Genomic DNA, 12,372 nt, shown 5'->3' on the forward strand with positions numbered 1-12,372 from the left:
CAGCGCTTGGCAGTCATGCCAGTTGTACTGGTTCTCAATGGCCTGGCTAGGTGGTGAAGGTCATAGTGGGGTCATTACAAGGAAGGGCACAGTAACTGCTTCGCTCATGGTGGACACCTAAACCATGCCATGGGAGAGGTAGAGAGATGTCCACCGTTGGGAAGGGAACCAGGTTAATTACGACCACCAAATGTTCTTTAATGCACAGTGCCCTCATGCTACACAAAAACTGTTTTGCACAATACAACGCGGCTGCCATGGCTAGGATTCAATCCCACAACTTTGTGCTAGGCCTTGCCTTGCTTGGAATGGCAAGTCTGCTATAGCTAGGTTGTGCATGACATTACAGTGGCCATGATGGAGCACTAAGCATAGCTGTCATGGAGCAGGTGGCTATAAGGAGTAGCAAAAAGTGCAGGCTTTTGCCACACTTCCAGCCTTAAACAAGGCAGCTGTTTTGACAGTGGTGCAAGAGTTCTGAAGCAAGTGCCGTACATGTACTTAGCAGTTGTGGGATAATCATGGGGAATGCAGCCCTGTGGTCGTGTCTTGATGTTGCATGTACTGGTATCTCTCTTAAGTCTCTAAAATTCCGGCAAAACATGGAGTTAGGAGCACTGCCACAGTTCACTACAGTTCTGTTTGGTTTGGTTTGGTTCAGTTCTGTTTGAACGTAGCCAATGCAAGTTGTTGCTTACGAGGAATTTAACAGCGGAGTATGCCTGGTGTTGCAGGTTTTACTTTGGATCACGCCATGATGATACAGTTTGCTTAATTAGTAATGCAGCCTTCAAAATTATGTGCATGCTCTCATTGCACTTCAAAAAATGAAGTGACTGGTAGCCTTGCATAGTGCTAAACCTGGAAACAAGCCACATTTGATCATGTAGTGAAAATATCTTGCGCACACTTGCCTAGGCAGCCTTGATAATTGTAAAGTGAATATAAAGGCTTCCTAGGCTGCTATACGTCGGGTGTTGCACTTCATTTGGCTCTGGCTAGCATATTTTAACTCTAGAAGGCCGTTAAAAGATTTTCACATAAACTGACACCCTAGATGGCTTCAGCTTAATTTTGGCCACTGTGGTTTCACAAAGTGCACCGAAGCATCAGCAGACCAGCTGTTTTAGTTCACGTCCATGATGCAGAAACGTGGAGGCTACAAAGAGAATTCAGCTTAAGTTAAGGACAACGCAGTGAGCTATGAAGAGAAAAATGATAGATGTAATCGGAAGCGGGCGGAGTGGGTGAGGGAACAAACGCGGGTTAATAACATCTTAGTCGAAATTAAAAGAAAGAAATGGGCTTGAGCAGGGCATGTAATGCGGAGGCAAGATAACAGGTGGTCCTCAAGGGTAACGGAGTGGATTCCGAGAGAAGGCAAACGTAGCAGGGGGCGGCTGAAAATTAGGTAGGCGGTTGAGATTAAGAAGTTTGTGGGGGTATGGTGGCCGCAACTGGCAAAGGACAGGGTTAATTGGAGAGACATGGGAGAGGCCCTTTACCCTGCAGTGGGCGTAGTCGGGCTTATGATGACAGTGATGCCCAGGAAACTTAACTTTTGGATTCGCGCTGGTAACTGTGCTCAGCAGCAGTCACCTGGCAGGCTGTTGCTTACATGACATATTTTTCTCGACTAACTGAAGCAGTTTTTGAGTTGGCAGTAAGTCTGATAACATTTCGGGAACATTAAATCGGGATGCTTGCAGCTCGTCTCAGAAATACTGACATGTGATCACAAGCACCTTATGCCACTGCCGTATTGCATAACTCCTCCGCAAAATTTAGGAGAGAGGGGAACTAAGGCACCAATACAAAGACAACAGAGTATAGGCACAACGAGTGACTGGCAGTAGGTCTCAGTGAAGAAAAGTCAGAGTTTAACATTGCCTTGATATCATGAGCAGCACTTGCCTCGACAAAGATAGTGATGTAGTGACATCGTTCATGGGCCCTTTGCTATAAGTGAGAAGTGCATGCAAAAATACTTGCACCTTAATGCAACACTAAGAAAGCCAAGAGCGACTACAATTCCAGCGCTTCAAGTTGCACATTTTTACTTAAATTACAAGGTTCGACCTATCTAAAAAATGTACAGAATGTGATGCAAGATCGTTTGGCTTTCAAAAGCTGAGGAACTCAACATGTCTGAGCTTCCGTCCCATCCTGCTCGACTTGTATGCAAAAAGACTAAGCATGCGCGAATATTCGATAATTTCAAATATACGGTCGAATAGTAAAGTATTTGATATTCGATTCCATCCGAATGTTTGGTATTTGGAATTTCAAAGAACTCGTCTTCAGTGAATAATGTTTCTGAAACTCTTGCTGCGTGCGGTTTCGGTTCAGCGTACCTCCTCTGGGATGGCACTACGGTGCACGCGCAACGAAAGACCCCAAGGTTTAACGTCCCAAAGCGACTCGGGCTATGACGGACGCCGTAGTGGAGGGCTCCGGAAATTTCGACCACCTGGGGTTCTGTAACGTGCACTGACATCGCACAGTACATAGGCCTCTAGAATTTCGCCTCCATCGAAATTCGCCATGGGGATGGATGCCCCTTTCTGACACCCGATGCAAGGTGTCGTAGGGCCACTGCTTAAATGCAACAGCTGCGCGTCGACGCAGTTGCAATTAACAACAGCAGTCGGAGGCCCCAAATATAGTTCTCGCACCCCACAGATACGAAGGCATTGCATGTACGTTGACTTCTCCAATTTTCGATGGCCATTTTTGCAGAAAGTTGACACAGCTTCAATGAGTGTGACAAAGCTTCAATGCATTCTCCTCTTTTTTTCATGTAATGGCCATGTGTGGTAAAAAATGCAATTTTGAAACTGCCCACTGAGTCATTCAACCTTTTCTGTGTGCCAGAATATTCGAAATATTCGCTTTAAAATTATTCTTAGAAAATTACTATTTGTTCGAACCAAAAAACCACCGTACGCACATGCCTAAAAAAAATGCATGGCCCCTCCAGAAAACGCCAAATTCAGATACTATTAATAATGACTGGAAACAATCTACTATGAGCAGTTGCAGTATGTCATCAGTCCCAAATTACTGCGTGTAAAAAAATAAAACGTGAGTTGAGGCATGCATGGATTAAGGTGCTCAAGGAACCCAAAAAGCACTCTAACAAACTGAAGGGTTTTGAAGAATCCATTTTGAGAAGCTTTGATCAAACCCTCGGCACAAAGACAAATTGTGTACCTCTGTATCATCAACAGAGTGAAGTTCGCGGTGCTGTATTTTGTTTGCCGCATCCAGTCGCGTAGTGGAATGCCCATTACGTTCTTTCTCTTGGGCCCTCTGCACTACCGCACAGAAGGGGTGAGCTCAACCCAGCGGGATATGGGGGGCGCCGGATGGCGGGGGATTAAGGGAGAGGTCAAACTCCCCTCATGGACGGAGTCGTTAGGTCGCATCCTGTGTGCACGTGTTTACGGCGGGGCGAACCCGCATCACAGTGCGTGGCTTTTTGTACCATGTCTGCAGCGGCGTGCTTTTGAAGCGCGGTCAACAGGATATGGCCACGCTAGCTGCAGGCATGAGGAGCGACGATGCTTAACAGATGGGTTGAAGTGGCTTTCCTGGAACTTGGGTCAACCGGACGTTGGGAAAGTGAGTGTTCGTGAAGCTCACAGCAGGAAAGCACAATTATCCGAAATCGTGATGGTAGAAAGCGTACATATGTGTACGGTGTCACGATGAGCTACCTTCTTTCCCCAACCATTGATTGGTTGTATTATCCTTGCCAAATTGCTGATTGGTGGTGTTTTCCGTTCCCCAATAAGTTATTGGGTGGATGTTTGTGCAGTACCTGATTGGTTATTCTCCCCACCGAGGGCGGGGACATAGGGTTTAAAACCAGCTGTTTCGGCAGGACCGGGGGCTGGTTTCGTCACATCGAGTCAGTCAAGTGTAAACATGTTTTCACCTTACTTGTATCTTCCTTTGTGCTTTTAATTGTTATAAAAAGTTAACTTCTCCAGAAGTTTCCTCTTGCAATGTGATTGAGCAATTCGAATCTGCAAGACGTCAAGAATCCTACAACAATTATCATCAACCCAATTTCCCTCTACGAGATCTTAAGAGAGGATTTCAACTGGCGCAGCCGTAGAGGGGACATTTTAACTAACAGAAAACACAAGAGAAACAGCAGTTCGAGCCTTTATATATATTTTTTATTGCCATAAGACTGACAAAAAAAATGCAAACAAAAAACTCAGCAAAAGTTTGCATCAGTGGGGTCCACAAGTCATTGCCCAGTTCTCATTCCATTCATCAAAAGAGATCATGCACACCAGCCATGCTTGTAAACGTGTAGAAGTCCATTTGTTTCAGCCATCACAGGGCTACCAGAGAGAGCCCCATTTTCTTCAAAGAACCTGCAACAAATACGTATTTTCACATGCTGCCCAAAATTCCACACAAGATCAGGGTGTAGACTACAGCACGATGAAATATTAGCACTATGTAACCTTTTCTATTTTTCTACTCACTAGCAGCATGCATGGCAGCACAAGACATTCAAGAGACAACAAAGCCTTTCAAAGTTCGTAATCGTTTGAAGGTGCAGAAAGGCGCGCAAAAGGGTCCTGTTAACGGCTGAAGGTTAGTGCAACACGAGCAGCACTTTTGCTACAAACCAGCACAGTATCTTCCGCAAAACTGCTTCCCCACGAATACTGAACTTCACCTTTACTCACATCTGCTCAAATTGTGCTGCTTGTTTCAGAGTATTAAATATCGGCCACGAGACATTCTCCGTGAAACGGTGACTACTTGCCTCCGTAATCACACCTGCGGCCACCGTACTCCCGCCTGAACGGAGTGTGATCCGGCCGAGCTCCTTGAACTCCTTGTACAGCTCCACACACATCGGACGGCACACCTTGATTTCCACCAGGCCACTCGTGTTCTTCACCAAACACCTGCGCATGAACAGACAGAACTCCATTAACAAAAAACTGGCTGTCTCTTTCTTTCACACCTCAAAGGTGTTCTGAGTGCTTGGCACTTATGGGGCCTCCGCGAACTCGTAATTCACATTCACATCGTAATTCACACGACATTATCAAGCTTGTTATATTCATCTTTGCTTTTTGGGATCTTGCTCCCAAATTCGAACTCATGAGATTGTCATCGTTCTTCCGCATGCATTCTGCTAACGTGAGAGCGCAATTATCACCGCAGAAACAGCAGCCGCGCTTTCTTTCAACTGCCGACCAAACCCACTGGCGCTTATCTTAGAACCAAGCACAACGCGAAGCCCTGTCTTGGGCAGCACGAAAGGCGGGAAGCGAATGATGCTTTTTACAAAGCACGGTTAAGAGCGCTGTAATCGTGGTGCATTCGGGCGCACGGAGCGCGCTGTCACGCGGTCTTTTTTAAACTCCGCGGGCTTTCGTTTATCCCGAATAAAAACGGCCATGCTAAGTCTTTCTCGTTGGAAGTGCCTGGGTTGGACAATATTTGTGGAGCTCCACAACTTTCCTACAGACGGCTGAACGTTTCAAGCTATATTTAAAAAGTTAAGTTATTTATCTTGACTAATTAAATAGGACGAGCGAAAAAAACGGTACTGTAACTTTACATAAACCCTAACAACATCTACGTGATTTCAGTTCTGAAGAACGCTTAGGTCTTTTTTAAATCTTCGTCCAAGTTAGCTGGGACACCCTGTATATCACCTACAAATTTGCATTGGTCATGATCGCATAATAGAGAATCTATGGTACCACTGCAAATAATAAAACTAAGTAGAAGCGACAATGGGTACCATTACTGCAGCTCTCAACAGACCTCCTGCCAACTCCTATATTTTGGAGTGACTGTGTTAACATGAAGTGCTCACTACCATGGGCAACTTGGGAAGGAGTTGTTTTGTTTCCAATAGGCACAATGAAAACATAGCTGGTTGAAACGAACCCTTACACTAGTGCCCGCTGGTTAACACAAAACCCTTACAGTGCAATAAAAGCTTAACTGAACAGGTTTGTCTGGGTAGGAATTCTTCTGCCATGGTAAGAACAATGATGTGCTGTTGGGGGCCAGGAGTATGACTTGTAATTAGGCAGAGTATGATCTTTCAGAGCACAATAATAAGGAGATGGAAGGCACTGAAACCATCTCACCCCCAGTGGACACCTCAACTGCATTATGAAGGAATGGAAGTGGAAGGAGGCGGGGTCACCTCCACCTGGGTTCGTGACGCTACAGCACACCGTACACCTGAACATGGCAGGCACTTCCAAGGGGCAGGCAATGCATGCATAAGTTCCCTTACTAACAAGAGGTGACTGCTCATACGTCTTGTATGAGGCAGCGGCAGTGGTTCGAAGGGCTGCAGTGCAGTGGTATTGTATGCACCGCAGACAGGACTACTGTTGCGAGCAGCCTTCCACAAACATTCAGCAGATGCCTTCCCGTGTGACAAAGGAGCAGATGCTGCAGAAAGGCTAAAGCACCCGTGACAACTAAGTGGTTGACTGCTACTGCAGGGTGGCACTGCCCAGAATATCTTACATCTTTCTTATTAAGTAAACTTACTTGTTGCTCCCATGTAAAGCGGTCTTTGCTTGCACTTGTTTCATTACCAGTTCACTAACAATGACTATAAACCGGAACTCACAATCAGCAGTGACAACCTGTTGCGATGACTCAGTGATCAGGGCACTCGGCTTCCAAGGCCGAGCCTGAGCGTTCAATGTGGGACAAGGCAGCTGCTTTTTGGCAAAGGCGAAAAGGCACTCAAGCGCCGTGCGATATCATCATCATCAGCAGCAGCCTGACTATGCCCACTGCAGAGCAAAGGCCTCTCCCATGTCTCTCCAATTAGCCCTGTCCTTTGTCAGTTGCCGCCACTGTATCCCCTCAAACTTCTTGATCTCATCTGCCCACCTAACTTTAGACCTCTTCTCCTAGACGGGGTCAGATGTCCTCTGGCCGCGGTGCCTCCCCGGACGCCTGCGTGCGGACCCGGAGGTGGCTGCCGCGCCATATTCGGCGGAAATAAATGTTCTTCCTCCTCCTCTGCCGCCCCCTGCTACGCTTGCCTTCTCTCGGAATCCACTCCATTACCCTTAAGGACCAGTGGTTATCTTGACTTCGCATTACGTGCCCTGCCCAAGCCCTAATAGCCTTAATACCTGCTAATTCCTCCAACAGCACTGTTAAGCTAGCCTCACTGGATAAGGTTCTAGCATTAAACGTTGCCAGGTTCAGTTTCCAATGGCGGCCTGTCCAGAGCCAGTGATTCTTAGCACCCCCCGCCGCGTCACAGGTCTGAAAGCCGCCTTGGTCAGTTGCTTCACAGCCGCTAGGGACTAAGGGCCGAGGGTTAATTTGTTTGTTCATAGAAGGTCAGTGGACAAAGTCCCAGGTGGTCGAAATTATTCGACAGCCTTGCATTATGGTGTCTCTTTCTCTCTTCCTTCTTTCACTCCTTCCTCCATTCCTCCTCGCCCACCGAGAAGTGACAGCAGTCATGCACCTGGGCTTGTTGCGCATCACTTCGCCGGTGCCCTTGTTGAGCTGGGAGATGATGCGGTGGATGGAAGCCTGCTCGGTGGTGCTCTGGTAGTGGAGCACGACCGGGAAGCCCCTCGTCAGGGGCACCTCGATGTTGAACACCACTAGACGCGCCTGGAAGCGCGTCGACACCCGGATCGGAACAGCCGGGTCGCACACAAAGCTGCCCGTGGTGACCTGCAGCACAGACCGACACAGAGCAAGACGGCTGAAGCGTGGCAAGGCGGGGTCGCGCACCAGAGTCGAGCGCCACTCTTAAGAATCACTAAGCCCAATAACCACACTTCACCACATTAGCACTCTCGAGAATTTCCTTTGCATTTCCTCTATTTTAACCTCAAATTACAGAGTGCAGCAGGTCAGTCTTTCAATACGATGCTGAACGCATGGCTGTACAGTGGCCTTTGAGAAAGTGAAGCAGTGAAACGGGCAAGAATATATGCGTGCATACAAAGTGCACACTGTTTACAGCCTGCTGCATCACTCTGCTTTGTCACAGGGTGGAATATACAGCAGTTTGTCTGACTACAGCATGGTCTTGCTAAAAAATAGGCCACCTGTATATTAGAGAGCAACAGGCTACAGAAGTGCTAACTGCAAGGTAAACTTGCGCATAAAAATACTCAAGTGTAAGGCACTATAATAAAAATTACAGAGCGCTTTTGATGATGACGAAGGTACAAAAGCACAAAGACCGAAGTATGTGCACCGAAAAATAAAAGCACATACAAATTTGAGACAGCATTTGGAAATTCCGGGACAAACTGTATGAAAGACAAGTGCTGACAGGCTCTAGCATCGATGAGACAATGATGCTACCCGGCAAGGTTCAGTTGTGGCACAATAGATCCTTCATGGCCTTCTCCCAATTTCCACGAAAACTGAAAGTAGTGAAGGTTTCGATGCACGTTCCCATGGTGAGGTCTGTGTCCATACCCACAGACATCCATTTTATCTGGGACTCAATGCCATAGTCATAATGCACACTCACACTAAGCAGGTGTACATTACAAGTGGTGCCATCGTAAGTGGGCTCAAACTCTAATAATCAGCAACAGTTTATGAAAACCACACTAAAAAAAGAGCCCATCTCCCATACATCTTGACGAACAACTTCAAGTGCCACAGAAATTCGAGTGGGCAAGTACTGCATTAGCAAATAAAGGTAATGGTGCCACAAATAAATACATTCTCACACACAAAAAAAATCATGACATTTTTCTAAAGTTAACTGCATATATATGCTTGATTTCACTGACAAAGATGCATTCACAAGATGCAATTCATGACCTCTATCAGGCACTCAGTGCAATTTGCATTACTTTCCATAAAACCGATCAATCCTGCAACAATCATTCAATCAGCCCGTACAACAACCAATTTCGGATAAACTTTGACCCACCTTGATCATGTCGACACCAGCCAGAGTCAGTGCCACCTGGTCTCCAGCAAAAGCTTGAGGGACCGGCACTTCATCAATGGTGATTCCTGCACAGTTTCACTGAGAGTGAGCCAATCGAAAAACAAACAATGCATACGAAATGCAGAACAAGTAGGAAAAGACCCTGCCGTTGTTTGCATACATATCCAACAGATGCCATGCCATGATTTCACGACTCTCAGGACAAAGCAGCGATCACTGATCTCCCAAATTTTTCCGCACTTTCCCAAATTTAAATTCCATTCAAAAACAAAGCCCTCTACCCCACATCACACCTATCAAACCTGTAATTACAAACCGAGCACCTCAAATAAAACCTCTTTTAATCCCTACAAGAACAACCAAAAGAGAACAAATTCTCTGCCACAAAAGAAAAGAAGGACGCCTGCTCTAAGCCTACCAGAAAAATTCACCACTAAGTCCCCTTGCAACTTGCCTTTGATGGATCCCTGCTCGGCTGCTGGCATCACGAGGATCTTGTCCCCATTGGCCACACAGCCGGCATCTATCCGACCAGACACACAGAAGCCAGAACCCGTGCCTTTGAAGACGTCGCTCACACAGAGTCGGAATGGCTTTGAAATGGGCCGTTCGGGGGGCTTGAAGCCATCTGCAAGAATGACACAGGATACAAGCCAGTCAAACAGACGCACAAGAGCTTTAGCTTACTTTCTGGAAGCACTGAACAGATATCGTATTTGTTAGCACACCAAATTTTCATTCTAAAAAAAATTGTTCCAAAAAACTGGAGGGAAAGTGCAAGCATTATTCGTGGTAGCATGTATGTTAACAAAAAGTAGCATTCTCACATCAAGAAAAGCTAGTGTATTCACTATGCACGTGCTCTTCAGACTTCCCATATTATGCTACAAACCTACTTTCTTCAAACCACTGTCAATCTCTGGCACCCAACTCAGCTTTAATGTTGACACATTTTGGTAACCGAAACCCGCAGAGTGCTGCCTCTAGGCAGTCAGAGCAGCACCACAGAACGTACCGATGACGTCAACCAGGCAGGGTCCATTGTACCACTTGGTGAGCGGTGAATCGGGTGCCGGCTTCGCGGTCAGGTTCTCGCCCGTCAGGCCACTGCAAGGCACGAAGGTGAAGTCGGATTCCCGGTAGCCAGCCTGTCGCAAGAAGCTGCGCAGCTTGGCAGTGATTTCGTTGTAGCGCCCTTCGTCCCACGACACGTTGTCCAGCTTGTTGATGGCAACGGCAAGCTGCGACACTCCTGCAGGGCATCGTGGGAAAAGTCAGCTGCCTAAGCAATGCTTTGCATATTTCAGGCAACTGAAATTCATTGAAAGGAGCCCCCAGAACGTGCTTCATAGAGTTCAAGAGTTTTGGTGGAAATCCATCTGGCTCACATCGTACATGAAGAAATAAAACATCATCAACCAGAAAAAATGAACTGACGCAGATTGAAGTCAATCTACCTGAATGTATCCAAGAATCGTTTTATTTCAGTCACCTTCCACATAAGCCACCATTTCTCCAACTCCCAAGCTATCCTCCTCTTGCCATAACAGCATACTTTCATGCAATGAAACTGGTCGCAATTGTATTTCACCCAATGAAACTGGCGATTGGAGCAGATCTTTCACCCTCAGTGACACAAGAGATGTTCACAACGTCAGGTTATCCTTTGCTACAATTTACTAACCTACCTGCGTGTCTTGGCTTCCATCTCTACCTCTCCAATATGTATGCAAAAAGAAGAATGCAGACAAACAGCAGTGCAAGAAATTCCCAAATTCAATTCGCATTGAATAACCATGCAGTGAGGCAGCCTGTAAACAATTACTACGCAATTAGTCCCAAAATAAAGTGGTGAGGTGAGGGTTCCTTTGAGGCATGCATGCATTTAGGTGCTCGGAAAATCCCCTTAAGCACTTCAAGAAACCCCGGCGTTCCACGAAACCCAGTTTGAGAAGCCCGGAACTAGACAGATCACATGCTAGAATCAAGCAACAGCATTATAAAATCACGTTGTTGTACTGACTGCAAGCTTATTCCTGCCACCTCTATGGATAGGCAAGCAAATCAATAAGTAAGGTAAAATATATCGGGAAGAAAGGAAATTGATAGGTGTAACGTTAAGAGACCAAAAGCGGACACAGTGGGTAAGGGAACAAACGCCGGTTAATGACATCCTAGTTGAAAACAAGAGGAAGAAGTGGGCTTATTGGGCAGGGCATGTAATGCGAAGGCAAGATAACCGCTGGTCCCTAAGGGTAACAGAGTGGATTCCAAGAGAAGGCAAGCGTAGCAGGGGGCGCCAGAAAGTTATATGTAGGCGAATGAGCAGTGCTCGATGCATGAATTGTTTTTTTGCTTGCCTCTCTCAAGTATTAGTGCACTCTTGTTGCAAGATTTTTCTCTGTATTGCAGCCTTTGCATAGTATTGCTCTGAATGTGTTGCACTGTTTTGAAGATCACCTTGTTTGTGTTCTTATGAGCGGTTTGTAATTCTTCTGTATCGACTCTTTGCTGCATAAAGCAAGTTTTTATTTGTGGACCTCCGACTGCGACACATTCTCTGCCTTGCGACCGGTAAAAGCTGAACACTAAACGACCATTCCCCTTTGTCACTAACTCAGTAGATAGATTCCGAATGAGCCTGCTGTGCTGAGTCGAGGGCATCTCCTGAAAGGCCAGGACAGCTACCCCCATATGCTCTAAAGCCTGTTTCACATGCAAGCGAAAACACTAGTGAATCCTGCCACCCCGGAGCAAAAAGCTGTTTTTGAGTGGCTGCGGCGGTGAGCGGCAAGGTCCCAACAAGTTGGAAATTTTTGTTACAACGCGCCGCTCAATCACTCATTCACTTGCATGTGAACCAGCCTTAAGAGTGCTTTGCCTTAAAGGGACAGTGAGGAGAGCTCTATTAATATTCTTTTTATAGCAAAATCCGATAGTTCGGCATTTCATGGCTTTGTTGCCACTTGGCCGGCAGCGAAAGATGCATTTATTTCTAAGAAATTGTGATTCGAAGTTGAAAAGTTTTTCCCGCCGCTCAGATTCAAACCTGGGATTCTCTTATGACGACACAGGACTAAGTGACGTGAAACATGACGTGTACATGACGTAACGCAGACTCCGTGATTTCTGACGGCCAGCAGAGCGGCCTAGCAGCAGCCGAAATGAAAGCTACCGCCGGCCGCATGTTGAAGGCATCTATCAGCTATTGCGGCCGTCACTACCGTCGCTTCGCTTACGCTGGCACCGGCGTTTTGCCAGTGTTACGATGGATCCCGTTCTCGAAGTCGCCAATGAAGTTCTCGCAAATAGACACCTTTAGCATACCGTGTACCTTGTTACCGTTAGCGGAATACCAGGAGCCCGCCTCCCGCCGGTGAGCAGACGCTGATTGGTCCCGATGCTGCAGGCGC

The 12,372-nt window shown here is 46.6% G+C and overlaps 1 protein-coding gene across 3 annotated transcripts in view; it reads right to left on the reverse strand.

Annotated features, from left to right (window-relative positions):
- Positions 1–4,165: 4,165 nt before the first annotated feature.
- The window catches only part of HBS1 (translation elongation factor EF-1alpha (GTPase) HBS1), a 29,928-nt gene continuing 21,721 nt past the window's right edge, over positions 4,166–12,372 (reverse strand). For 2 of the 3 annotated variants that reach the window (XM_089551962.1, XM_089551960.1), the window contains 6 exons: positions 9,975–10,211; positions 9,414–9,587; positions 8,939–9,024; positions 7,499–7,713; positions 4,793–4,937; positions 4,166–4,391 (listed from right to left, as the gene is read on the reverse strand). In XM_089551962.1, coding sequence (XP_089408088.1) covers positions 4,383–4,391; positions 4,793–4,937; positions 7,499–7,713; positions 8,939–9,024; positions 9,414–9,587; positions 9,975–10,211 — 866 coding nt within the window. In that variant the 3' untranslated portion in view covers positions 4,166–4,382. The remainder of the gene's footprint in view (positions 4,392–4,792; positions 4,938–7,498; positions 7,714–8,938; positions 9,025–9,413; positions 9,588–9,974; positions 10,212–12,372) is intronic. The other variant, XM_089551961.1, reaches the window with a different exon arrangement.

Source organism: Amblyomma mixtum, chromosome 7 (assembly GCF_055824585.1).
Source record: "Amblyomma mixtum isolate Tamu chromosome 7, ASM5582458v1, whole genome shotgun sequence".
NCBI classification, from domain to species: domain Eukaryota; kingdom Metazoa; phylum Arthropoda; class Arachnida; order Ixodida; family Ixodidae; genus Amblyomma; species Amblyomma mixtum.